Below are 27500 nucleotides of genomic sequence, written 5' to 3' on the forward strand. Positions count from 1 at the left end.
GGACTGTGAGATGCTGTGAGGGACTGTGAGGTGCTGTGAGGTGCAGTGAGGTGCTGTGAGGTGCTGTGAGGTGCTGTGAGGTGCTGTGAGGTGCTGTGAGGGACTGTGAGGTGCTGTGAGGGACTGTGAGGGACTGTGAGGGACTGTGAGGGACTGTGAGGGACTGTGAGATGCTGTGAGGGACTGTGAGATGCTGTGAGGGACTGTGAGGTGCAGTGAGGGACTGTGAGGGACTGTGAGGGACTGTGAGTGGCTGTGAGGTGCTGTGAGGTGCTGTGAGGGACTGTGAGGTGCTGTGAGGGACTGTGAGGGACTGTGAGGGACTGTGAGATGCTGTGAGGGACTGTGAGGTGCAGTGAGGGACTGTGAGGTGCAGTGAGGGACTGTGAGGTGCTGTGAGGTGCAGTGAGGTGCTGTGAGGGACTGTGAGATGCTGTGAGGGACTGTGAGGTGCTGTGAGGGACTGTGAGATGCTGTGAGGGACTGTGAGGTGCTGTGAGGTGCTGTGAGGTGCTGTGAGGGACTGTGAGATGCTGTGAGGGACTGTGAGGTGCTGTGAGGGACTGTGAGGTGCTGTGAGGGACTGTGAGGGACTGTGAGATGCTGTGAGGGACTGTGAGGTGCAGTGAGGGACTGTGAGGTGCAGTGAGGGACTGTGAGGTGCAGTGAGGGACTGTGAGATGCTGTGAGGGACTGTGAGGTGCTGTGAGGTGCTGTGAGGTGCTGTGAGGGACTGTGAGGTGCTGTGAGGGACTGTGAGGTGCTGTGAGGGACTGTGAGATGCTGTGAGGTGCAGTGAGGGACTGTGAGGTGCAGTGAGGGACTGTGAGGTGCAGTGAGGGACTGTGAGATGCTGTGAGGGACTGTGAGGTGCTGTGAGGTGCTGTGAGGTGCTGTGAGGGACTGTGAGGTGCTGTGAGGGACTGTGAGGTGCTGTGAGGGACTGTGAGATGCTGTGAGGTGCTGTGAGGGACTGTGAGATGCTGTGAGGTGTTGTGAGGGACTGTGAGATGCTGTGAGGTGCAGTGAGGGACTGTGAGGTGCTGTGAGGTGCTGTGAGGGACTGTGAGATGCTGTGAGGGACTGTGAGGGACTGTGAGGTGCTGTGAGGGACTGTGAGGTGCTGTGAGGTGCTGTGAGGGACTGTGAGATGCTGTGAGGGACTGTGAGGTGCTGTGAGGGACTGTGAGATGCTGTGAGGTGCTGTGAGGGACTGTGAGATGCTGTGAGATGCTGTGAGGTGTTGTGAGGTGCTGTGAGGTGCTGTGAGGGACTGTGAGATGCTGTGAGGGACTGTGAGGGACTGTGAGATGCTGTGAGGGACTGTGAGGGACTGTGAGGGACTGTGAGATGCTGTGAGGGACTGTGAGGGACTGTGAGGGACTGTGAGATGCTGTGAGATGCTGTGAGGGACTGTGAGGTGCTGTGAGGGACTGTGAGGGACTGTGAGGTGCTGTGAGGTGCTGTGAGGTGCTGTGAGGGACTGTGAGGGACTGTGAGGGACTGTGAGATGCTGTGAGGGACTGTGAGGGACTGTGAGGTGCTGTGAGGTGCTGTGAGGTGCTGTGAGGGACTGTGAGATGCTGTGAGGGACTGTGAGATGCTGTGAGGGACTGTGAGGGACTGTGAGATGCTGTGAGGTGCTGTGAGGTGCTGTGAGGGACTGTGAGGTGCTGTGAGGTGCTGTGAGGTGCTGTGAGGGACTGTGAGGTGCTGTGAGGTGCTGTGAGGGACTGTGAGACGCTGTGAGATGCTGTGAGGTGCTGTGAGGGACTGTGAGGGACTGTGAGGTGCTGTGAGGGACTGTGAGATGCTGTGAGGTGCTGTGAGGGACTGTGAGACGCTGTGAGACGCTGTGAGGCGCTGTGAGGGACTGTGAGGGACTGTGAGGTGCTGTGAGGGACTGTGAGGTGCTGTGAGGGACTGTGAGGGACTGTGAGGGACTGTGAGGTGCTGTGAGGTGCTGTGAGGGACGGTGAGGTGCTGTGAGGGACTGTGAGGGACTGTGAGGGACTGTGAGGTGCTGTGAGGGACGGTGAGGTGCTGTGAGGTGCTGTGAGGGACTGTGAGATGCTGTGAGGGACTGTGAGATGCTGTGAGGGACTGTGAGGTGCAGTGAGGGACTGTGAGGTGCAGTGAGGGACTGTGAGGTGCTGTGAGGTGCAGTGAGGTGCTGTGAGGGACTGTGAGATGCTGTGAGGGACTGTGAGGTGCTGTGAGGGACTGTGAGGTGCTGTGAGGTGCTGTGAGGTGCTGTGAGGGACTGTGAGATGCTGTGAGGGACTGTGAGGTGCTGTGAGGTGCAGTGAGGTGCTGTGAGGGACTGTGAGATGCTGTGAGGGACTGTGAGGTGCTGTGAGGGACTGTGAGATGCTGTGAGGGACTGTGAGGTGCTGTGAGGTGCTGTGAGGTGCTGTGAGGGACTGTGAGATGCTGTGAGGGACTGTGAGGTGCTGTGAGGGACTGTGAGGTGCTGTGAGGGACTGTGAGGGACTGTGAGATGCTGTGAGGGACTGTGAGATGCTGTGAGGGACTGTGAGGTGCAGTGAGGGACTGTGAGGTGCAGTGAGGGACTGTGAGGTGCAGTGAGGGACTGTGAGATGCTGTGAGGGACTGTGAGGTGCTGTGAGGTGCTGTGAGGTGCTGTGAGGGACTGTGAGGTGCTGTGAGGGACTGTGAGGTGCTGTGAGGGACTGTGAGATGCTGTGAGGTGCAGTGAGGGACTGTGAGGTGCAGTGAGGGACTGTGAGGTGCAGTGAGGGACTGTGAGATGCTGTGAGGGACTGTGAGGTGCTGTGAGGTGCTGTGAGGTGCTGTGAGGGACTGTGAGGTGCTGTGAGGGACTGTGAGGTGCTGTGAGGGACTGTGAGATGCTGTGAGGTGCTGTGAGGGACTGTGAGATGCTGTGAGGTGTTGTGAGGGACTGTGAGATGCTGTGAGGTGCAGTGAGGGACTGTGAGGTGCTGTGAGGTGCTGTGAGGGACTGTGAGATGCTGTGAGGGACTGTGAGGGACTGTGAGGTGCTGTGAGGGACTGTGAGGTGCTGTGAGGTGCTGTGAGGGACTGTGAGATGCTGTGAGGGACTGTGAGGTGCTGTGAGGGACTGTGAGATGCTGTGAGGTGCTGTGAGGGACTGTGAGATGCTGTGAGATGCTGTGAGGTGTTGTGAGGTGCTGTGAGGTGCTGTGAGGGACTGTGAGATGCTGTGAGGGACTGTGAGGGACTGTGAGATGCTGTGAGGGACTGTGAGGGACTGTGAGGGACTGTGAGATGCTGTGAGGGACTGTGAGGGACTGTGAGGGACTGTGAGATGCTGTGAGATGCTGTGAGGGACTGTGAGGTGCTGTGAGGGACTGTGAGGGACTGTGAGGTGCTGTGAGGTGCTGTGAGGTGCTGTGAGGGACTGTGAGGGACTGTGAGGGACTGTGAGATGCTGTGAGGGACTGTGAGGGACTGTGAGGTGCTGTGAGGTGCTGTGAGGTGCTGTGAGGGACTGTGAGATGCTGTGAGGGACTGTGAGATGCTGTGAGGGACTGTGAGGGACTGTGAGATGCTGTGAGGTGCTGTGAGGTGCTGTGAGGGACTGTGAGGTGCTGTGAGGTGCTGTGAGGTGCTGTGAGGGACTGTGAGGTGCTGTGAGGTGCTGTGAGGGACTGTGAGACGCTGTGAGATGCTGTGAGGTGCTGTGAGGGACTGTGAGGGACTGTGAGGTGCTGTGAGGGACTGTGAGATGCTGTGAGGTGCTGTGAGGGACTGTGAGACGCTGTGAGATGCTGTGAGGCGCTGTGAGGGACTGTGAGGGACTGTGAGGTGCTGTGAGGGACTGTGAGGTGCTGTGAGGGACTGTGAGGGACTGTGAGGGACTGTGAGGTGCTGTGAGGTGCTGTGAGGGACGGTGAGGTGCTGTGAGGGACTGTGAGGGACTGTGAGGGACTGTGAGGTGCTGTGAGGGACGGTGAGGTGCTGTGAGGTGCTGTGAGGGACTGTGAGATGCTGTGAGGGACTGTGAGATGCTGTGAGGGACTGTGAGGTGCAGTGAGGGACTGTGAGGTGCAGTGAGGGACTGTGAGGTGCTGTGAGGTGCAGTGAGGTGCTGTGAGGGACTGTGAGATGCTGTGAGGGACTGTGAGGTGCTGTGAGGGACTGTGAGGTGCTGTGAGGTGCTGTGAGGTGCTGTGAGGGACTGTGAGATGCTGTGAGGGACTGTGAGGTGCTGTGAGGTGCAGTGAGGGACTGTGAGGTGCTGTGAGGTGCTGTGAGGTGCTGTGAGGTGCTGTGAGGGACTGTGAGATGCTGTGAGGGACTGTGAGGTGCTGTGAGGGACTGTGAGGTGCTGTGAGGGACTGTGAGGGACTGTGAGATGCTGTGAGGGACTGTGAGATGCTGTGAGGGACTGTGAGGTGCAGTGAGGGACTGTGAGGTGCAGTGAGGGACTGTGAGGTGCAGTGAGGGACTGTGAGATGCTGTGAGGGACTGTGAGGTGCTGTGAGGTGCTGTGAGGTGCTGTGAGGGACTGTGAGGTGCTGTGAGGGACTGTGAGGTGCTGTGAGGGACTGTGAGATGCTGTGAGGTGCAGTGAGGGACTGTGAGGTGCAGTGAGGGACTGTGAGGTGCAGTGAGGGACTGTGAGATGCTGTGAGGGACTGTGAGGTGCTGTGAGGTGCTGTGAGGTGCTGTGAGGGACTGTGAGGTGCTGTGAGGGACTGTGAGGTGCTGTGAGGGACTGTGAGATGCTGTGAGGTGCTGTGAGGGACTGTGAGATGCTGTGAGGTGTTGTGAGGGACTGTGAGATGCTGTGAGGTGCAGTGAGGGACTGTGAGGTGCTGTGAGGTGCTGTGAGGGACTGTGAGATGCTGTGAGGGACTGTGAGGGACTGTGAGGTGCTGTGAGGGACTGTGAGGTGCTGTGAGGTGCTGTGAGGGACTGTGAGATGCTGTGAGGGACTGTGAGGTGCTGTGAGGGACTGTGAGATGCTGTGAGGTGCTGTGAGGGACTGTGAGATGCTGTGAGGTGTTGTGAGGGACTGTGAGATGCTGTGAGGTGCAGTGAGGGACTGTGAGGTGCTGTGAGGTGCTGTGAGGGACTGTGAGATGCTGTGAGGGACTGTGAGGGACTGTGAGGGACTGTGAGGTGCTGTGAGGGACTGTGAGGTGCTGTGAGGTGCTGTGAGGGACTGTGAGATGCTGTGAGGGACTGTGAGGTGCTGTGAGGGACTGTGAGATGCTGTGAGGTGCTGTGAGGGACTGTGAGATGCTGTGAGGTGTTGTGAGGTGCTGTGAGGTGTTGTGAGGTGCTGTGAGGTGCTGTGAGGGACTGTGAGATGCTGTGAGGGACTGTGAGGGACTGTGAGATGCTGTGAGGGACTGTGAGGGACTGTGAGGGACTGTGAGATGCTGTGAGGGACTGTGAGGGACTGTGAGATGCTGTGAGATGCTGTGAGGGACTGTGAGGTGCTGTGAGGTGCTGTGAGGTGCTGTGAGGGACTGTGAGGGACTGTGAGATGCTGTGAGGGACTGTGAGGGACTGTGAGATGCTGTGAGATGCTGTGAGGGACTGTGAGATGCTGTGAGGGACTGTGAGATGCTGTGAGGGACTGTGAGGGACTGTGAGATGCTGTGAGGTGCTGTGAGGTGCTGTGAGGGACTGTGAGGTGCTGTGAGGTGCTGTGAGGGACTGTGAGGTGCTGTGAGGTGCTGTGAGGGACTGTGAGACGCTGTGAGACGCTGTGAGGTGCTGTGAGGGACTGTGAGGGACTGTGAGGTGCTGTGAGGGACTGTGAGATGCTGTGAGGTGCTGTGAGGGACTGTGAGACGCTGTGAGATGCTGTGAGGTGCTGTGAGGGACTGTGAGGTGCTGTGAGGGACTGTGAGGGACTGTGAGGGACTGTGAGGTGCTGTGAGGTGCTGTGAGGGACGGTGAGGTGCTGTGAGGGACTGTGAGGGACTGTGAGGGGCTGTGAGGTGCTGTGAGGGACTGTGAGGGACTGTGAGGTGCTGTGAGGGACGGTGAGGTGCTGTGAGGTGCTGTGAGGGACTGTGAGGGACTGTGAGGGACTGTGAGGTGCTGTGAGGGACGGTGAGGTGCTGTGAGGTGCTGTGAGGGACGGTGAGGGACGGTGAGGTGCTGTGAGGGACTGTGAGATGCTGTGAGGTGCTGTGAGGGACTGTGAGACGCTGTGAGATGCTGTGAGGTGCTGTGAGGGACTGTGAGGGACTGTGAGGGACTGTGAGGTGCTGTGAGGGACTGTGAGGGACTGTGAGGTGCTGTGAGGGACGGTGAGGTGCTGTGAGGTGCTGTGAGGGACTGTGAGGGACTGTGAGGGACTGTGAGGGACGGTGAGGTGCTGTGAGGTGCTGTGAGGGACTGTGAGGGACGGTGAGGTGCTGTGAGGTGCTGTGAGGGACAGTGAGGTGCTGTGAGGTGCTGTGAGGTGCTGTGAGGGACTGTGAGGTGCTGTGAGGGACGGTGAGGTGCTGTGAGGTGCTGTGAGGGACTGTGAGGGACTGTGAGGTGCTGTGAGGGACGGTGAGGTGCTGTGAGGTGCTGTGAGGGACGGTGAGGGACGGTGAGGTGCTGTGAGGGACTGTGAGATGCTGTGAGGTGCTGTGAGGGACTGTGAGACGCTGTGAGATGCTGTGAGGTGCTGTGAGGGACTGTGAGGGACTGTGAGGTGCTGTGAGGGACTGTGAGGGACTGTGAGGTGCTGTGAGGGACGGTGAGGTGCTGTGAGGTGCTGTGAGGGACTGTGAGGGACTGTGAGGGACGGTGAGGGACGGTGAGGTGCTGTGAGGTGCTGTGAGGGACTGTGAGGGACGGTGAGGTGCTGTGAGGTGCTGTGAGGGACGGTGAGGTGCTGTGAGGTGCTGTGAGGTGCTGTGAGGGACGGTGATGTACTGTCTGACTTCAACTTCAACTTTCTGACAGATGGCCTCACATTATCTTCAAGCACTCTTTGATATGATGTAGAACTCATAGGTGAATCAATGAATGCAAGCTGTCCAGTCCCTGAGATCTTTTCAAATTCCTTGCCAGACTCATAGCCGTCCACTACTTTTATTCTGAAGGCCTCACAGAACTCTTCAGATCTTCATGACACCACACACATCAATAACAAAGGGAACGGCAGACACTTCAGTAGATATGAGAGGGGTATGAAGAAGACCGGTTCCACCTGCACTCCCTAATCAGGTTCTGATCACTGGCACCCGATCTAATTTTATGCATTTGAAGCTGTGTGCTTACTTTTCCATGTGACTGATCTGGTTTTTATTCATTTCAATTGTGAAGTTTTTTTTTACATGACTATAATCAGTGAAGCAGATGAGATTATTATAAATTAATTTGTAAGGATATTTATTAACACTTTTACTAATGTCAACATCTCTCTCTCTCTCTCTCGCTCTCTCTCTCTCTCTTTGTGCTATAATTGAGTAATGATTACTAATTGAGCTGATTATGATTGACAGGTTTTACAGCTGCATGCTTTCATATAAATATGAACTAAATCAGCTCGATAAGCAAAACGCAGCATAATTAAACTCGCTGATATCATTTCACAGCCAGAGAGAAAACAGCAGTGAGGCCAGAGCTGGAGCAGAAGATAAAACATTAACTTTAAATCATTAACTCTTAACTTCTGCTCTTAAACGACACGGCTGTCTACGCAGGGTTAAATTCAAGGATATCTCATTTAAAGCGCACCTATTATGGATTTGAAACCTGCCTAATTTTGTTTTAAAGGTCTCCTACAATAGATGTACACGCATCCGAGCTCAAAAAACACTTTAACGTGCTCATAATTTAAACTGCAGCATGACCTTTTCTCCCCCCAGTGTCACAAACGACTCATTAAATGATCCGTTCTAAATGATTCGTCCTAAACTCCTCCTTTCAGAGAGCATACTCTGCTCTGATTGGTCAGACATCCCAGTCTGTTGTGATCGGTCCACCGCTGTCAACGAGCAGCCGATGAAGACCGGAGGCGGGGCTTTTTGTTATAAACCTACGTAGGTTAGTACAGGAAGTGAAGTCTGGAATCACTAACGAGTCGTTTGTTCAGAATCGGTTCCTTCTTTTGGGAGTCGATGACTCTGTTTGTCGTGCGCTTTGATTTTTGAAACTTTGCAGACTTTTTACATTCACAAACAGCTCCGTATAGAACACGCTAGAGCTGCAACAACTAATCGATCAAATGGATAATAATCGATTATGGAAATCGCTGCCAACGAATCTCATTATGGATTAGTCGGTCTGCGTAAATACTAAAGTTGTGTCCCAAATGACATCCTATACACTTACACTATGCACGGACTACTCTACCATCTAGTGTAGGGATTTTAGAAAAGTAATCTCATCTCAAATGGAACACTAACCGGAACTATAAGCCACTTCCTAATCGACGGCGCTTGACATCCATAAAAAATCCATAAAAAATAATGCTATCTATCTATCTATATATCTATATCTATCTATATATCTATCTCTCTCTCTCTCTCTCTCTCTCTCTATATATATATATATATATCTTATTTAGTTTATATTCATATTGTATATAAGTACTTATGCATATTTTTTTTATGGATTCACAAAAAGCACCGAATTAAACTACAGTCCTAAATTAATAATATATATTCCGGTGTGTGTGTGTGTGTGTGTGTGTGTGTGTGTGTTGGGTTCTTTTGTGTTTTGCACAAACAGTTGTGTAAAGTTTTAGTCTGAATTTATATTTGTAACACTCAGTTTGTGGATTTTATTTTAAATAAACAAACAAAAAAAAAAGGCACTGAAAGTTTGCCCCGCCCCCATCCGATTAATCAATGAAGTAATGCTATAATGCAATAATATAGCATATAGTACAGCGTTTTCGCACAAATATCATATGCACTGCAAATATAATAACGATAATACAATATAAAGTATAAACACAGTAAAAGCAATCCTAGCACAAGCATATATATATATATATATATATATATATATATATATATATATATATATATATATATATATATATATATATATACACGGTTGTTTTCCCAATAAGAAATTATATAATTTTTAAATCAAATAATTGTTGTTGGCATGTAAATGAGAGGTTACTACTACAGACTGATGCACTTTGGTAATGACAGATGTTTGTGTGTGTGTGTGTGTGTGTGTGTGTGTGAATGAAAACTTTATTTAAAATGGTGTGTATATTCCTTTTTACTTGAGAGCGTTTGTGTATAAAATTCACATCCTATGAGAAGGAGGAGGAGCAGTGTGAGCTTTTCACATTTTCCCTCACTTGAGATGCAGAGGGATGCATCAGGAACCAGCTCAACTCAACTTCACACACACACACACACACACACACACACACACACAACGCATCAGATTTCATATTCCCGACTGAAGAGAGGAAAAGGATGAGGAGGACGGTGAGGAGGCAGGGAGAAGTGTGTGTCAGAACAGGGGGGAAAAAAGGAAAGGTGGAAAAGAAGATGAAAAGAAAGAATAAAAGATGGTAGGATAAGAGGATGATGAATGGAATATGGAGGAGAGCTGAAATGAGAGCTGAAATGGAGGATGGATGAGACAGGATGTGAACGTGCACTGTGTAAACACTGTGAGAGGAAAAGGGCTTTGAGTGTGTGTGTGTGTGTGTGTGTGTGTGGAGTGGAAAAGGATCCACCCAAAGCTGTATCTTAAGCAGGTATACCAAGGTTTGGTGTGTGTTAGAGCTGCCATTTAAATATTATGGCCATGGTGGATTAGATACTGAATTACACATTGACCAATCAGAGCCAATCAGAGCCAATCAGAGCCATGCCGAGCTGTACGAGCAGTGAGGAGGAGGAGCCAGCGACTCACCGTTTCTCTTCTCTCTCTGATTGGTTAAGGTCCTGCTCCTTGGGCATGTGTTCCATTCACCTTAATTCCATCCAGCAGCCAATCATGTGAGACTGAGGCGGGCCCCACCTGTAGACGAATAGCTGTCATTCGCGTCGTTGAGTCAGATGGACATCCCACAGCTCTGAGGAGCCACGCTCACCAACCAATCCCAGTGCCCGCTTCAACACTGACGACCATGAGACACGACCTGGAACATAACAGAGACACGGGTGTCATAACGCTGACGTGAGAAATGCCTGAGAGCTACAGCTGTGCACAACAACTCAACAACATCACACAACATCGGGAGATATCGTTTACTTTCCTCAAAATCCTACAAACAAGAGGAAGAAGAAGAAGAAAGAAGAAGAAGAAGAAAGACGAAAAAGAAGAAGAAAAAGAGGAAGAAAAAGAGGAAGAAAGATGAAGATGAAGAAGAGAGAGGATGAAGAAAGATACAGAAGAAGAGAGAGGATGAAGAAGAAGAAGAAGAAAGATACAGAAGAAGAGAGAGGATGAAGAAGAAGAAGAAGAAGACAGATGAAGAAGAAGAGAGAGGATGATGAAGAAGAAGAAGAGGATGAAGCAGAGAGAGGATGATGATGATGAAGAAGAGAGAGGATGATGAAGAAGAAGAAGAAGAGGATGAAGAAGAAGTGAGAGGATGATGAAGAAGAAGAGAGGATGAAGAAGAAGAAGAAGAAGAAGAAGAAGAAGAGAGGATGATGATGATGAAGAAGAAGAAGAGGATGAAGCAGAGAGAGGATGATGATGAAGAAGAAGAGAGGATGATGATGAAGAAGAAGAGAGGATGAAGAAGAGAGAGGATGAAGAAGAAAAATAAGAGAGGATGATGATGATGAAGACAGATGAAGAGGAAGAAGAGAGAGGATGATGATGAAGAAGAAGAAGAGAGGATGAAGAAGAAGAAGAAGAGAGGATGATGATGATGATGATGAAGAAGAGGATGAAGCAGAGAGAGGATGATGATGAAGAAGAAGAGAGGATGAAGAAGAAGAAGAGAGGATGATGATGATGATGATGAAGAAGAGGATGAAGCAGAGAGAGGATGATGATGAAGAAGAAGAAGAGAGGATGAAGAAGAAGAAGAAGAGAGGATGATGATGATGATGATGAAGAAGAGGATGAAGCAGAGAGAGGATGATGATGAAGAAGAAGAGAGGATGATGATGAAGAAGAAGAAGAGAGGATGAAGAAGAAGAAGAAGAGAGGATGATGATGATGAAGAAGAGGATGAAGCAGAGAGAGGATGATGATGAAGAAGAGAGGATGAAGAAGAAAAAGAAGAGAGGATGATGATGATGAAGAAGAAGACAGATGAAGAAGAAGAGAGAGGATGAATTAGAGAGAGGATGAAGAAGATGAAGAAGAAGAAAGATGAAAAAGAAAAGAGAAGAAGAAGGATGATGAAGAAGAAGAGAGAAGAAGAAGAAGAGAGAGGATGAAGAAGAAGAGAGAAGAAGAAGAAGGATGATGAAGAAGAAGAGAGAAGAAGAAGAAGAAGAGAGAGGATGAAGTAGAAGAGAGAAGGAGAAGAAGAGGATGAAGAAGAAGAGAGAAGAAGAAGAAGAAGAGAGAGGATGAAGTAGAAGAGAGAAGGAGAAGAAGAGGATGAAGAAGAAGAGAGAAGGAGAAGAAGAGGATGAAGAAGAAGAGAGAAGAAGAAGAAGAAGAGAGAGGATGAAGTAGAAGAGAGAAGGAGAAGAAGAGGATGAAGAAGAAGAGAGAAGAAGAAGAAGGATGATGAAGAAGAAGAGAGAAGAAGAAGAAGGATGATGAAGAAGAAGAAGAGAGAAGAAGAAGAAGAGAGAGGATGAAGAAGAAGAGCGAAGAAGAAGAAGGATGAAAAAGAAAAGAGAAGGAGAAGGATGATGAAGAAGAAGAGAGAAGAAGAAGAAGAAGAGAGAGGATGTTGAAGAAGAAGAGAGAAGAGGGATGAAGAGGGATGAAGAGGGATGAAGAGGGATGAAGAAGAAGCAGCAGCGAGTGTATTACACACCGATGTGACTGAGCTTTAGAAGGAACCGTGAGACCGGACACAGCTTCTCTGTAGCTCTGTGCTGAGTTTCTTTGGGAATGATTTCTGACTCTATCAGAAGATCAGCTCTCAGTGAGAGGAACCCAGCGTCCCTCAGCTCTGTGGAACAACACCAACTTAAAATCAGCTAAATAACATCCAGAGATGAATCTGTGTTTATAACTGAGACAGCTGAGTGTTAGAACACGGGCTGGAGCTCAACTGCAGATACAGTATCGAGGTCACACACACACACACACACACACACACACACACACACACACGCACACATACACTCACACTCACACAGGAAAACTGAAAGCTCATTTATTTCAGCTGTAAGAGTTGTCACTAGCCGCGGCTAACTAGCGCTCACGGTTTGACCGTTTATCCATTCCCGGCTGGCCAGCTGTAAAGTTATTGACTTGCTGACAGAATGAAGAATCGTCTCATCATATAACTGTTTTTATAACCACTAGTTTTGAATATTTCTAAAAAAAACAAAAAAACAAACATTCCTATTCATCTTTACCATAAAAGCATCCAGACACTAATGATGCGTGTGTTACTAGAACCCCAGCTAGCGTGATCCTGACAACGGTACATCAGATACTGGCTTTTATTCATCAACACGTGTCTATTTCTGTTCCTATCAGGCAGATAGAACATCTGGACAATTAAGAAAGAAGGAAGCAGGGAAGAAGAAGAAGAAGAAGAAGAAGAAGAAGAAGAATCAATAATAAAGAGGAAGTTGAACAAGAAGAAATAAGAAAGAAAACAGATAGATAGATAGATAGATAGATAGAGAGATAGGGAGATAAATAGATAGATAGATAGACAGATAGAGAGATAGATAGATAGATAGATAGATAGGGAGATAGATACATAGATCAATAGACAGATAGAGAGATAGATAGAGAGATAGATAGATAGATAGAGAGATAGGGAGATAGAGAGATAGGGAGATAGATAGATAGATAGATAGATAGATAAGGAGATAGATAGATAGATAGATAGATAGATAGATAGATAGGGAGATAGGGAGATAGATAGATAGATAGATAGATAGGGAGATAGATAGAGAGATAGAGAGATAGATAGATAGATAGGGAGATAGATAGATAGATAGATAGATAGATAGATAAGGAGATAGAGAGATAGAGAGATAGATAGATAGATAGGGAGATAGATAGAGAGATAGAGAGATAGATAGACAGATAGATAGATAGGGAGATAGATAGAGAGATAGAGAGATAGATGCAGGGAAGAAGAAAAAGAAAAAAGAGGAAAGGAAGATGAAGAAAGAAAGAAGGGAATTCATTATTCAGTAATTAACCGAAGCTAACCGAAGGTTAGCTTGTTCACATCTGTACAGCCGTTATCTGCCAGCAGTTCTGTTCCGTCGGCGTTTCTGGGCCCTGAGATGTGATCGGTGTTTGCACGTGTAACGCCGCCTGTCAGCTCAGCTGTATATGCTGTCAGCTTTGTTTACGTTCAGGGAAACAGCGAGAAGTTTGCCGTCAGGTTATGACGCGAGATAGCAGTTCAGCCAGACATTCACACAAACCCTGAGCTCTTCAGATTCCTCACAGCTTACACATGTATGTCATGTGTTGCACATTTCTGCAAGTCAATAGCTAGGGTTGAAAAATGAAGTGTCGCTAAAGCGTAGCGTAGGTACACTACTTCCAGCAGTGATACCAGGATCAATTCTGAGTTTCGCAGTCTGCATCCACCAGCGAATGGCTCTACAAATTCATAGTGGAGAGTGTGGCACATTATTAAAGGCATATATAGAGACATTTGACTGCCTTTGGATTGGCCGTTTTCTTCCGATTTGCCCATTTGCCACAATGGTTCAATTGGTTCATCCCAAAATGTCTGACATCACTAGAACTTGTTTGGCGACTGTCTTTGTTCATAAAGGTGCCAAATCAACTAAAGTGAACTGTGACCACCGACTGTAACTCACGACGAGGAATTCTTTTACAATTTGCAACAGTGTTATTGTTATGAAAAATCCATCCATTTTCTGTTCCGCTTATCCTTCACAGGGTCGCTGGGAGCCTGGAGCCTATCCCAGTGGACTCGGGGTGCAAGACGGAGGACACCATGGACGGGGTGCCAAGCCATCGCACGCACACTCACACACCCATTCACACACTACAGACAACTTAGACATGCCAATCAGCCTACAACACATGTCTTTGGACTGGAGGAGTAAACAGAGGAATCCCCCGAAGCACAGTGCAGAGACAGGAATCAAACCTCCAACCTCAGAGGTGCGAGGCAAATGTGCTAACCACTAAGTCCCCTCCATGCCCCTCTAGGCTCCCATGTTCGTAACCTGGCAAAAAGGTAAGCGCTATCCTAAAAGAATCTACATCAGGTCAGTACACTAAGTCGGGGGATGAGTAGACAGGACAAGACTAGTTTAGATGTCAGCAGTCATAACAATTCCAGCTTTGTTGTGGAAACTTTCCCTATTCATATGGGTTTAGTTTTACATCTGAAGGCGGCATCATGTTATTCTTAAACCAGACTATCTCAGCAATTTTAGTCCTATCTGATTCCATCATTTCAGCACTTATTTTACAAACTGCCAGGACTGGAAAAAATTACCCTGCTTTACAGTGTGCTGTAAAATGACCTGCAGAAAACACCAAGAATTGACAAGTTGGTAAAGATTCCATCATATCTTTGGGCAAGACAAGTATGGAGACTTTTTAAGGTGAAACCAAGAACTGGCCAAGTTGAACATCTTGAAAAATAAACTATCAATGGAAAGTTCAAGAGGAACGTTGACACTGTGTGCCCTGCGATGGGTTCACACCCCGCCCAGAGTGTCCCCTGCCTTGTATCCTGAGTCCCCTGGGATACCGGCTCCAAGCCCTTCACGACCCTGTGTAGGATAAGCCGTACAGGACATGGATGGATGGGTGGAATTGACCCTGTCCCAATCGAGTGCAATTCCTACAGGGCTCCTTAACAAGCACGTGACTAGAAAACAACTCCGTCTGTATAGTCATTTTATGCGTGTGGGTCAGAAAAGAAAAGAAACAAAGAGATAATGATTAGCAAGGCTATCGGAGCCAGGACTTAAATCTGCATTGCTGGGAAAATGAGCAGTGTGTGTGATGTGTGTGTGCGTGTGTGTGTGTGTGTGTGCATACCAAACACATAACTGGGCCTGCATCCGGCTGTCCCATATTACGCATTCAATGCAGGAGCACACTTCAGTTCAAGGACACCAAAACAAGTGTGTGATGCAAGCCAGCGAGAGCCGAGCCAAAGGGACATTCATCCTGTATTAGTTAATGCTTGGCCGGCTGCTCTCAGGATGCTGGCTTGCTTGTGTGTCCACCGGCCAAACTGTCCTGCTACATGCCAAACACAGAGCAAGAGAGATTGCTAGTGTGTGAAGCTCCTACGTCAGCCTGACAACGAGTGGCGTAGCACTTCACAGTGCAATCTGTTCTCAGTCATAAATACAGGAAGCTCAACGCTGTCAGCTGAGAGGTTTTTACAAGCGGGAAAACGCTGCAATGCTTCCCTGCCTCACACACGCCACGACGCTCTTCCTCAACCTTTTTTCGTAACCAGATGACACATGTGGCTGCTCACTTCTCCCAGCTCGTGCCTGCTGCAGCCTCTCCTGCATGGGTCCAGGTCAGATCCATAAAGCTGCAAGCCTTCAAACATTCCGGACCTATAAAAGAAGCTTTATAGCCTGGGTTTCTTGCTTCAAAAGCTTGAGCAAAAAAAAAACAACAAAAAAAAGAGCGAGCAAGAAGGGGCAGTACGCGATAAAGGGAGACGGAATGGAAGAGAGAAAGCCGAGTCAAAAATAACTTAAACTAGAGGGGTCAGGAGTTAGAAGGGTAAAATCAGAGTGGCACTACAGCTGCGAAGGGAAATAAATCACGATACGGCAATAAATTAAGGCTGTAAAAGTCACTGGGTAATAAGTGTGCGAGAAAGGTAGGGGAACAAGCTCATTAATATACCGTACATAAAAGAGCTGTAGGCATTTTGTGGCACTGCAGGTGTGTCTATATGGCTGTTTTCGAGCATGAATATATGTTAGTCGACATATATGTCAACGCAGTGCAGTGTTAGAACACAGTGCAGGTGCAGGTTCCTCCGTCGTACTGCGACAGTCGCTTCTAGCTTCCTTCCGAAACTTTTTAATTGGCCTTAAAAAAAAACTTCTCAGCCTCTTTTCGTCCTTGCCATAGCCTTAATTGCGCACTTCAAAATGGCAGGCTTGAAACAGGATAAAAAAGAATAAATTCTGACCACGTTGCTACATGCTAGCTAGTGGAACCGTGCTCGGGTTAATTAAGACTCCACGGCGAGGTTTTATCGCGCGTGTAAAAGAAAGACGTACTCAGCTCTAAAGAAAAAGGAAGCGTGTCAAAACTGAAGAGGATACACTGGAGACATAAGAGACCAAGAATAAGTGTGATATGGGCCACTGCTCAAAAAGCATTAATATGACACGATAGACCCCTTATTTTAATTGATCGACCCTATAGTGATTCTTCCTGGACAAACCTGTTCAGACCTGATGTCTTCTCCGAATGTCACCAACACTAGGGAGGTGATCGAGCGATACATTTACAACTGAGAGACCACACACTGCAATAAAGATTTCGGCGTGCGCAGCAGTGCCCGAGAGCACAAGCACTCATTCACACCTAGGGGCGGTTTAGAGTGGCCAATTCACCAGCATGTTCCCGGGAGTTTTTGGGAATCCAGAGAACCGTTGGGACACCCATGCACAAAGAGTAACCCGGGACCCTTGAGCTGTGAGGTTCCACTACACACTGAATAAGGGCCATCACTTGGTGATGAAAATGGACTACATTCTTGCCATCATGCACAATTCAAACTGATTAAGTAACGATTAGTCAAACCAGTGTGTTAGTGGTTTAACAAAGCTAGTAGTTAGATGGCAGGTCCGAACACTGTGGTACCTTGAGAGGGTTGAAAACATCACCCTAGTGTCATATCAGCAGTTAAATGGTCTTCACTTATATTGAAAAGCGCTTTTATCCAAAGCGCTTTACGCTGTGTCTCATTCACACACACCAATGGTAGCAGAGCTGCCATGCAAGTCGCTAATTTGCCATCGGGACCAACTCGGGGTTCAGTGTCTTGCCCAAGGACACTTCGGTATGTGGAGTCACGTGGGCCAGGGATCGAACCACCAACCCTACGATTAGTGGACGACCCGCTCTACCCCCTGAGCCACAGCCGCCCGCTATTATATATCGCTAGAGAGCAAACAATCGCTTTCGATCTGTCTTCAACGTGTCATAATGAAATGGACAGAAATTGGGTTGTTTGTCTGTATGCAGTGAAAGCCCAAAATTGGTTTAGTCATTTCTCTCTGCAATGAGTCATCCGGCACCAGAGTCAATGTTTTCAATGTATGCCTATTTGTTTCTAAGCGACACATTTTTGTAGAAATGTAAATCAGATGTAGAGGCATCCTAAAGACCATACAGCATGACACGATAATCAAAGACAGAGAATAGCAATTAGTCCAAATTTGTGGTTTTATTTCAAAGGGCACCAGTATGTCATGGGAGGAACTGGTGAGAGGCACGATAATACCCATCTACGTAGGTTTCTATTAATCATGTAGATGTTTTTTTTCATGATCTGGGATGCATTTTGATCAATCCCAACCTTAGTATTATATATAAAGACATTTCAAGCCACTGCAGACCACATCCTGATGGCTATCGATTGGCCATGGCCGCCTATGTGGCATTCTTATCCTCAACACAGCTTACGCTAATTGTTTCCTCTATGGCCATGTTTATGTTTAGATATAGATATATCTAGATTTCACCCTGAAACATGTGACTTCATATGCACTCCACATTCCATCTGCTCTATTCTCCATCCTACTCTATTCTCCACCCTGCTCTATTCTCCATTCTACTCCATTCTCCATCCTACTCTATTCTCCACTCTACTCTATTCTCCACTCTACTCTATTCTCCACTCTACTCCACTCTACTCTATTCTCCACCCTACTCTATTCTCTATCCTACTCTATTATCCACTCTACTCTATTCTCCACTCTACTCTATTCTCCATCCTACTCTATTCTCCACTCTGCTCTATTCTCCACCCTACTATATTCTCCATCCTACTCCACTCTACTCTATTCTCCACTCTACTCCATTCTCCACTCTACTCCATTCTCCACCCTACTCTATTCTCCACCCTACTCTATTCTCCACCCTACTCTATTCTCCACCCTACTCTATTCTCCACTCTGCTCTATTCTCCACTCTGCTCTATTCTCCACTCTGCTCTATTCTCCACCCTACTATATTCTCCATCCTACTCCACTCTACTCTATTCTCCACCCTACTCTATTCTCCATCCTACTCTATTCTCCACTCTACTCTATTCTCCACCCTACTCTATTCTCCACTCTACTCTATTCTCCATCCTACTCTATTCTCCACTCTACTCTATTCTCCATCCTACTCTATTCTCCACTCTGCTCTATTCTCCACCCTACTATATTCTCCATCCTACTCCACTCTACTCTATTCTCCACTCTACTCCATTCTCCACTCTACTCCATTCTCCACCCTACTCTATTCTCCATCCTACTCTATTCTCCATCCTACTCTATTCTCCATCCTACTCTATTCTCCACTCTACTCTATTCTCCACCCTGCTCTATTCTCCACTCTGCTCTATTCTCCACCCTACTATATTCTCCATCCTACTCCACTCTACTCTATTCTCCACTCTACTCCATTCTCCACCCTACTCTATTCTCCACCCTACTCTATTCTCCACTCTACTCTATTCTCCACTCTACTCTATTCTCCACCCTACTCCACTCTACTCTATTCTCCACCCTACTCTATTCTCCACCCTACTCTATTCTCCACCCTACTCCACTCTACTCTATTCTCCACCCTACTCTATTCTCCACCCTACTCCACTCTACTCTATTCTCCACCCTACTCTATTCTCCACCCTACTCTATTCTCCACCCTACTCTATTCTCCATCCTACTCTATTCTCCACCCTACTCTATTCTCCACTCTACTCTATTCTCCATCCTACTCTATTCTCCACTCCTGTACTTCACCATACTCCAGTCCCACCATACTCTATATCCCACTACTATAGTTCACTGTACTCTATTTTCCACCCTACTCTATTCTCCACTGTACTCTATTCTCCACCCTACTCTATTCTCCACCCTACTCTATTCCCCAATACTATAGCTCACTCTACTCTATTTTCCACTCCTGTACTTCACCACACTCCATTCTCTACCCTACTCTATTCCCCACTACTATAGTTCAGCATACTCTATTCTCCACTCCTGTACTTCACCATACATCAGTCCCACCATATTCTATATCCCACTCTACTCTATTCTCCACTCTACTCTATTCTCCACTCTATTCTCCATCCTACTCTATTCTCCACCCTACTCCACTCTACTCTATTCTCCACTCTGCTCTATTCTCCACTCTGCTCTATTCTCCACCCTGCTATATTCTCCATCCTACTCTATTCTCCACTCTACTCTATTCTCCATCCTACTCTATTCTCCACTCCTGTACTTCACCATACTCCAGTCCCACCATACTCTATATCCCACTACTATAGTTCACTGTACTCTATTTTCCACCCTACTCTATTCTCCACTGTACTCTATTCTCCACCCTACTCTATTCTCCACTGTACTCTATTCTCCACTGTACTCTATTCTCCATCCTACTCTATTCTCCATCCTACTCTATTCTCCATCCTACTCTATTCTCCACCCTACTCCACCCTACTCTATTCTCCACTCTACTCCACCCTACTCTATTCTCCACCCTACTCTATTCTCCACTCTACTCTATTCTCCGCCCTACTCTATTCTCCACTCTACTCCACCCTACTCTATTCTCCACTCTACTCCACCCTACTCTATTCTCCATCCTACTCTATTCTCCACTCTACTCTATTCTCCATCCTACTCTATTCTCCACTCCTGTACTTCACCATACTCCAGTCCCACCATACTCTATATCCCACTACTATAGTTCACTGTACTCTATTCTCCACCCTACTCTATTCTCCACTGTACTCTATTCTCCACCCTACTCTATTCCCCAATACTATAGTTCACTCTACTCTATTTTCCACTCCTGTACTTCACCACACTCCATTCTCTACCCTACTCTATTCCCCACTACTATAGTTCAGCATACTCTATTCTCCACTCCTGTACTTCACCATACACCAGTCCCACCATATTCTATATCCCACTGCTATAGTTCACTGTACTCTATTCTCCACCCTACTCTATTCCCCAATCCCGTTCTTTACAATACACCATTCTCTATTAATGTACTTCACGCTACAATATTCTCCACAACTGTACTTCACCCTACTCCTGTACTTCTCTGTACTCCATCCCCCATCCCTAAACCTCACTCTATTCTATTCTCCACTACTGTATTTTGCCCTACTGTATTGTCTACTAACATACTTCTCCTTACAACATTCTCCACTACTGCACTTAACACCAGTCTATTCTCCACCAATGTAGTTCATGCTGTTCTATTCTACACTACTGCACTTCACCTCACTCCATTTCCCCTTCCTCTCTACCCTCAATCCTACTGTATCATGCTCATTCTTGCCATACTTCATACTACAGACTACCAGATGGACTCGAATGGTCATAGATTATGACCGGCTTAATCCACCTACCCAACCAGCACAGATCCTCCTGCTAGTGTGTTTCCTTGCATTACTTGCCTTTTTTTCTCTTTTTCTGTCTTTGTGAATATATAAAGCAGAGTTTGTCATTTAGCAGTGTCTGCCATGTGTAAATCCTTGCTGCCTAAAGAGGACCCTGCAGGTCTGTTTACACGGTTATTAATAACTGCTAATAAATCACACCCACGGAGACCTGCAGGCGTCAGGTTTTATGTCTGTAACAAGGGTAGAGTGAGAGGCTGCAAAGGTGTGTGTGTGAGAAAGAGAGAATGTGAGAGCTAAGCAGGCCCTAAATCAATAAGAAGGAATTTGGTGGCCACTTTTGCGAGAATGAAAACACTTAACTTATGAATAAACCTTGACGGTTCTTGTGTATAGGGAACACACTGACTTCTAACTCCAAGTAGGAGCAGGGCCTAAATAGTCAGTGACAGTCTAAATTGTCGATTGAATACTCATAGTGTAGAGGGGGGCAAAAATATATCAGGATGCACTGATCCCATGATACAAGCTCAGAACTTACAGATTACTCCAACTGTTAGCTTCTGTTGCTAAATTGTGTGAAATGCAACAAGCATAGCAGCGTTCCAGTTTGTGTGCTATGTTTCTGTACATATAAACTCAGGATACAGATTTTAAGTGTGTGAATTTATCCCTATTGAGCGAGCCGGTGGTGACGGTGGCGATTAAAAACTCCCTAAGATGATATGAGGGAGAAACCTTGAGAGGAACCAGACTCAGAAGGGAACCCGTCCTCATCTGGGTAACAACGGATAGTGTAAAGTAAAGGAAAGTTCATTCTTTGTTGAACTAGTCCACTGTTCACTAAAGGAGACCTGAGTGTAAAACTATATGTGGTAATTGCAGTCCCAAGGCCATCGCTGCAACCGTAGTCCCAGCAACCACAGCGAGAACGTCCATGTGGAATTGAAGTCCAAAACTATTTCCATGGTATTTCATGTGGTACCGTCCTCAGTAATCTCCAGGCTGTAGCCTCCAGTTCATGAGAGCTCCATCCAGTGGTAGGGCATCCGGATGGGTCAGGCAGGTCCGGAGAGCAGAAAGGGTCAGGATCAGGATGATATACCATTACTGTCACGGTTTGGAAGCGGAGATGGATGCAAGTGCAGATAAAGCGTTTAACCACAATGAAAACAAACACAAAAGAAGCTACGAACACGTGGCGAACCACTAAGGCAAAGAAAAAAACCATGACCCCTATGGCAGAGAACGACAAACGCAAGACAACCAGTGTAGTGCAAACTGTGGCTATAAATACCCGTAATTGCTCATTAAGTTCAGGTGCAGGTGGTCATGTGACCGTCACGTAGTGCAGTGGCTGCTGGGAGATGTAGTCCAGAGTAGCCTCCGGGATATCCCTGACAATTACTACTGGGTATTTGATTATTTACCGATAACTGCACACCCTAAAGGTCAGAGCAATTTGCCAATACCAACAATATCTATTTGTTACACAATGTACTTTTTTATCCATTTGCCGTTATATTTAATGTTGTGGAATGTCTGCGAAACAATCCTATACTTCTCCGGACCTGTGAATTAGTGTGTTATGATGTAGGAGAAAAATGATTCCCCGAGACTACAACCAATTATACAATCAAATCTACAGTGTGACATCACTTCTGAGGACGACTAATGATCAATTTCATGTTCCCAGACCTTCCACGTTCCTTTGTCTTCCCTTGTCATACACACTTATGTTTTATATTTGTTAACTCCATAGTGGTGAGACGGTACAGCGTTGAACGGAGGAAATTTGAAGAAACTTGGCACGAGGAAGGTGGGTCAGCAGAAGGTCAGAGTACTGAGTGTACAGTACAGTATGGAGCAGAGACAAGGCTTCTCGGTGTAAAGAGAAAGCGAGGTGTTTCTGCCTCTCCCAGCTTTACTCCTCTGGCTAAAAATGCTTCCAAGGCTATGACCGCGTTTGCAAACGAGAGCCGATTTGGATCATTCTCATCTGCATGTTAGTTTGCAAGGGAGGATCTGTCAACAAAGCAACATTCCTGTCCGACTCTGCACTATGTCGTTCGTAAACCGCTGAACCAAACACTATAAATCTTTCACAGATGAAAAAAGTTTGCAATGCGGGAAAACTTTCACCACGCGCTGTTCTCTCGTTCTCTCTCTCTCTCTCTCTGTCATGCTCTTGTTTAAGAGCTCTCATATTTTATTGCCGTAGACCGAGTGGAAACTGCAGTGTCGCAGGCTTCAGGATTTCCCCATGCACAAACCTAGTGACCTACTTACAGCAATCAGGCCACTATAAACAGGACAGCAATGGAGAGAAAATATAAATAACACAAACTCGAGGGCGAGAGAGCGAGAGAGAGAGAGAAACCTGGTGACCCAGACAGAAAGGACAAACACAGCAAAGACAAACGGACATACAGGGTCACATCGATGGTCAGGTTCATGTTTTTGGTTGTAATCCAGGCAACATGTCTGCCAGTGTGGAGGGTCAGAGGTGCTTCCTCTCTCAAGCCCTGTGTGTATTTGCTTCACGGTCCGAGCCTGGTCATCACACAAGGCCGAGCCTGGCTGGATTTGAAAACGCCACGGTGTTCACGTTATGGTGTGGACAACAGAAACAAGAGATACCGATGTCCGTCGTCCTTTCATCGGCCTCAGATTATCTCCAACGCATCCGAAATGGAGGGCGAGTTAATTACAAAATAAACACAGCAGAACCGCACGTACGACGACGTACGCTATATTGACCGCCAAAGGACTGTACAAAGTACCACCTGACTAAACGCAGGGGTGCCAATAATTGTGACACATGGGTTTGATTTAAAAAAAAAAAAAAAGAAGAACATACATAAATAAATAATGAAAACTCAGTAAATATTTCAGTATGAGATTCAACACAAAGATATTGTTTTATGACTTTACAACCTAAAGGGTGCCAATAATTTCAGAACAAAGTGCACACTTGATTTTGAAATCGACAAACGCATTAGTAAACCGCTAACCGTTGGACTAAAACTGCTGACGTCTGCCTAATTTTTCACTAGAATATAAAAGTATATCGGTTGATATGATCAACTATCATAAATTTTGGCACCCTAAAATAATTTTTTTTTTTAATGAATGAAAGCACGGGGAACAATTTGGCACGAAAGAGAACGCGGGAGTGAAATTAAGTCTGTGTGTGTGTGTGTGTGTGTGTGTGAATCCCAGCTCTCAGCAAACAGGTCAGGCGGGGAGTGAGGCCAGGTGAGAGATGAGGGATCTGGGCACGCTGCCCTAACTGTCCGAGCGGGCACGAGACACAACACAACGCCACGTGCCAAGACAATCTGTACAATCTCAGCTGAGGAAATAAAAATAGGCTCGAGCCATATCTCTCTCTCTCTCTCTCGATATCTCAGTCCTCCACTATTACTCTACAGGTGAGAAAAAAAACCCATTACTGATCTTTAACTTTCCTCTGGATGAAATTACCTCGACGATTCAACTTCGCTTATCAAATGTTTACAAGCACACCCGCTGCACCGAGTCCCGCGAGAACAACGTGTCTTATTTAATCACGGCTTTGAGGTCATGGATAAGGTTTCATTTTTCATTTCTTTTATTTTTTATTTCGATGTTCTCGGCAGTACCGGAACATTCCGTTTCCTGATCAAATATTTACATTCATTTCTCTCATTCAAGTTCCAAGTTCATAAAACTCAGAATCCATAAACATCTAACTCTAAAGTCTACAGTACATCAGAGGGTTTCTATTTCAGAAACGGTTCTAAGTACAGACCATGGTGGAATCTAAGAACCTTTGACTATTTAAGAGAGTGTAGAGACTAGTAATTCAAAATCCAAGTTTCTTTAAGGTTTGATGAAGAACCTGAAACAGATTTCCCAGTCAGAGAGGGTTCCAAGTAGAACCCACCTACGAATCCCTACGAACACTTAATTATCAAAAAAACTCCTTTTTTTTTCTCCCAAGAGTACATTTGGCTTGCAATTCAAGTTCCACGTTATCTAAAGTTCTGATGTAGAACCTAACAACTGATGATTTCCTCATCAGAGAGGGTGACAAGTAGAACTATTGAGGGAACCTTTTTTTTTAAATTATTTTCCAAGCGTGTAGTGTCACTAGTAATTCAAGTTCCACGTTCCTGAAAGCGAGCTTCAGAGAGAGTGTAGTCCAGCTCATAATTCAAAATCCAAGTTCCTGAAAGGTTCTATCTAGAACCTGACAACAGATGACTTTCCTATCAGAAAGGGTTCCGAGGGTTCTTCTAGAAATCTAAGGGTGCCAAGAAGAAGAAGAAAAAAAAACCTTTTACTCCACAAATCTAGTCGACATGTTTCTTAAAGGTTCTACATAGAACATCTAATTTCCCTATCAGAAAAGGTTCCAAAGATACCTCTAGGAATCTAATGACCCTTAACTAACCAAAGAACCCTTGAAGAAGCCTTTTTTCAAGAGTGTAAATTCACTAGTAATTCAAGTTCCATGTTCCTTAAAGATTTGATGTAGAACTTGACAACAGATTGTTTTTTTGAAGAATCCTTAACTAACCATCGAGGACACCTTTATTCAAGAAAGCAGTGTTCGTCGTACATCAAGTTCCTTCAAGGTTCCATCTAAAATCTGACAGATGATGTCTCTGGCAGAGAGGGTTACAAGTAGAACTCCTCTCATATATAGACTCTTAAATATCCAAGGAACCCTAGAAGAAACTTTTTTGTTCAAGTGTAAGATTCCATGTAGAACCTGACATGTAGGTATTAAGATCTGTCAGTGCAGCCTGCAGAAGAAATAAAATGTCTGGATTCCATGCCAACCTCCTGCCACACAAATTACACGACGTTCTCAAAGAAAACACACTCAGGGGAAACGTGGCGTGTGTGCACACAGACAGCAAGCCCACTGATCGGAACCATGCAGTCCATGTGCACCTAACCACAGAACAACCAAACCAATCCAGCTCTGGCAAGAACATAAACACCACGGATGGAACCGTTCTGGCAGATGGGATGAACGGATGGCAGATCTCTTAAAGATGCCATGTAGAAGGGATTTCCTATCAGAAAAAAAACGTTCTTATAAAGGCCAAGAACCAATACTTATCTAGAGAAGATTTAAGGAACCTTTGAAGAACCAAAAGAGCTTCCATTTTCTTTGTAATATCTAAACAGTGTTGAAACTGTGCTAAGTTCTACAGGGGTTCTTTAAGGGTTCATTGGATAATCATGGGTTCTTAGCTTCAAAAAAGGTTCTACTTGGAATTGATGGAAAAACACTCTTTTTTAGTGTGCAAGAGAGGAACTTTCCCCAGAGGGACCTCTGAAGAAATTTATAAAGGTTCTAAGTACAAGAAGAAAAAAAAGAAAAAAAAAAACCTTTAAAGAAGCTAAGAACATTTATTCTCTTTTGGAAAAGAAAAAAAAAAGGTAACTCAAGAGTTCTCTGGATAGTTAAAGGCTCTTCGATTTACCATGAAACTGAAACCGTACCCATGACGTTGTCCAAACCAAACCCTTGTGTAATTTAAATAAGAGGATTAAATAAGACCATGTTTATGAAAAGAGAATAAAATCATAAACCGGTGGCTTCGGAGTTTTCGCTCGTCTCATAAACAGAGAACAGACCCCTCGGAACTTCCCAGGCTGAAATCAGATCCCGAGCTGTCCTGAGTGCCAGACCGTACGCATGCAAATAAAAGTTGACTATAAACACTCATGCATTGCATGAACACACTGTGGGCTAAATTCGTTTTTTTTTTTTTTTAAAAAAAAAAAAAAAAGGTTTCCTCAAGATTTTAAACATTCAAATGTTTTATTAAGTATTAGCACACTTACGTGTAGTCCCAGAGTTCTATTTCCCTGTCAGGTTTTACACAGAAACTTCAATTATCATACAGCTCTAGAAAGCTACGTACCCATAACTAGCCACAAATCCATTACGGAAACCTTTTTCCAAAGACTGTAGTGTTCCTACTTTATTCAGGGTCCATGTGACAAAATAGTTCCATGTAGAAGCCATAGAGGAGTCTGAAATCATTCAATTAGTACCTTCTATAAAGCTATGAAGTGCAACCCCTCGAGGAATCCTAAGAACCCTTAAATATACGTAAAAAAACAAAACAAAAAAAAAACCCTGAGGAAACTTTTTTCCTAAGAGTGTTCCTAGCAATCCATTAAAGTTCTCTGTAGAACCTGAGGGTTCAACGTAGAACCGCTCTAGGAATGTAAGTACGCTCAAATATCCAAAGAATCCTTTAGGAAAGTTTTCCCCGAGACTGTAGTGTTCCTAGTTTATTAAAGGGATCAACTTAGGAATCTGAAAAGCTTCAGTAGATCCCTTCATCTAGAACTTTCTGTAGGTAAGGTTCCATGAAGTCAAAGCTCTCCAGGAAGCTAAGATTCCCGAGGAAACCTTCTGAGACTGTAATGTTCCTTGTAATTCAAGTTACGTGTTCAATAAAGGTTCTATACAGAACCTAAAAACAGACAACTTCCCTATGATAAATGGTTCCAAGTAGAACCCAACTAAGACTCTAAGAATGTTTACCTATACGAAGAACCCTGGAGGAAACCTTTTCCCAGGAGTGTAGTTTTCATAGTTTATTCAAGATCCCTGTGACAAAAGAGTTCCATGAAAAAAAAAAAAAAACCACACACACAAGTAGAAAGAATAGGTTCTTTCTCCGTCAGAAAGGGTTCCTAGCGGAACCACGGGGTATTTTACAATGTGACAAAATGTGTATGAGTTTAAAAACCTTTACCTATTTCTAAAAGATCCACATTTCTTAATGGTTCTAGAACCATTATGAGAGGGGGCTCCAAGGAGAAC

General features: G+C 46.0%; 1 protein-coding gene across 2 annotated transcripts in view; it reads right to left on the minus strand.

Moving 5' to 3' along the window:
• Positions 1–27500, minus strand: part of thrab (thyroid hormone receptor alpha b) — a 159043-nt gene that overhangs the window by 35726 nt on the left and 95817 nt on the right. Inside the window, exons 3-4 of one of the 2 annotated variants that reach the window (XM_053639959.1) lie at positions 11894–12031; positions 9853–10081 (exon numbers count right to left, since the gene is read on the minus strand). In XM_053639959.1, the coding sequence (XP_053495934.1) occupies positions 9853–9908 (56 nt within the window). In that variant the 5' untranslated portion in view covers positions 9909–10081; positions 11894–12031. The remainder of the gene's footprint in view (positions 1–9852; positions 10082–11893; positions 12032–27500) is intronic. The other variant, XM_053639960.1, reaches the window with a different exon arrangement.

Source organism: Ictalurus furcatus, chromosome 13, assembly GCF_023375685.1.
Source record: "Ictalurus furcatus strain D&B chromosome 13, Billie_1.0, whole genome shotgun sequence".
NCBI classification, from domain to species: Eukaryota; Metazoa; Chordata; class Actinopteri; order Siluriformes; family Ictaluridae; genus Ictalurus; species Ictalurus furcatus.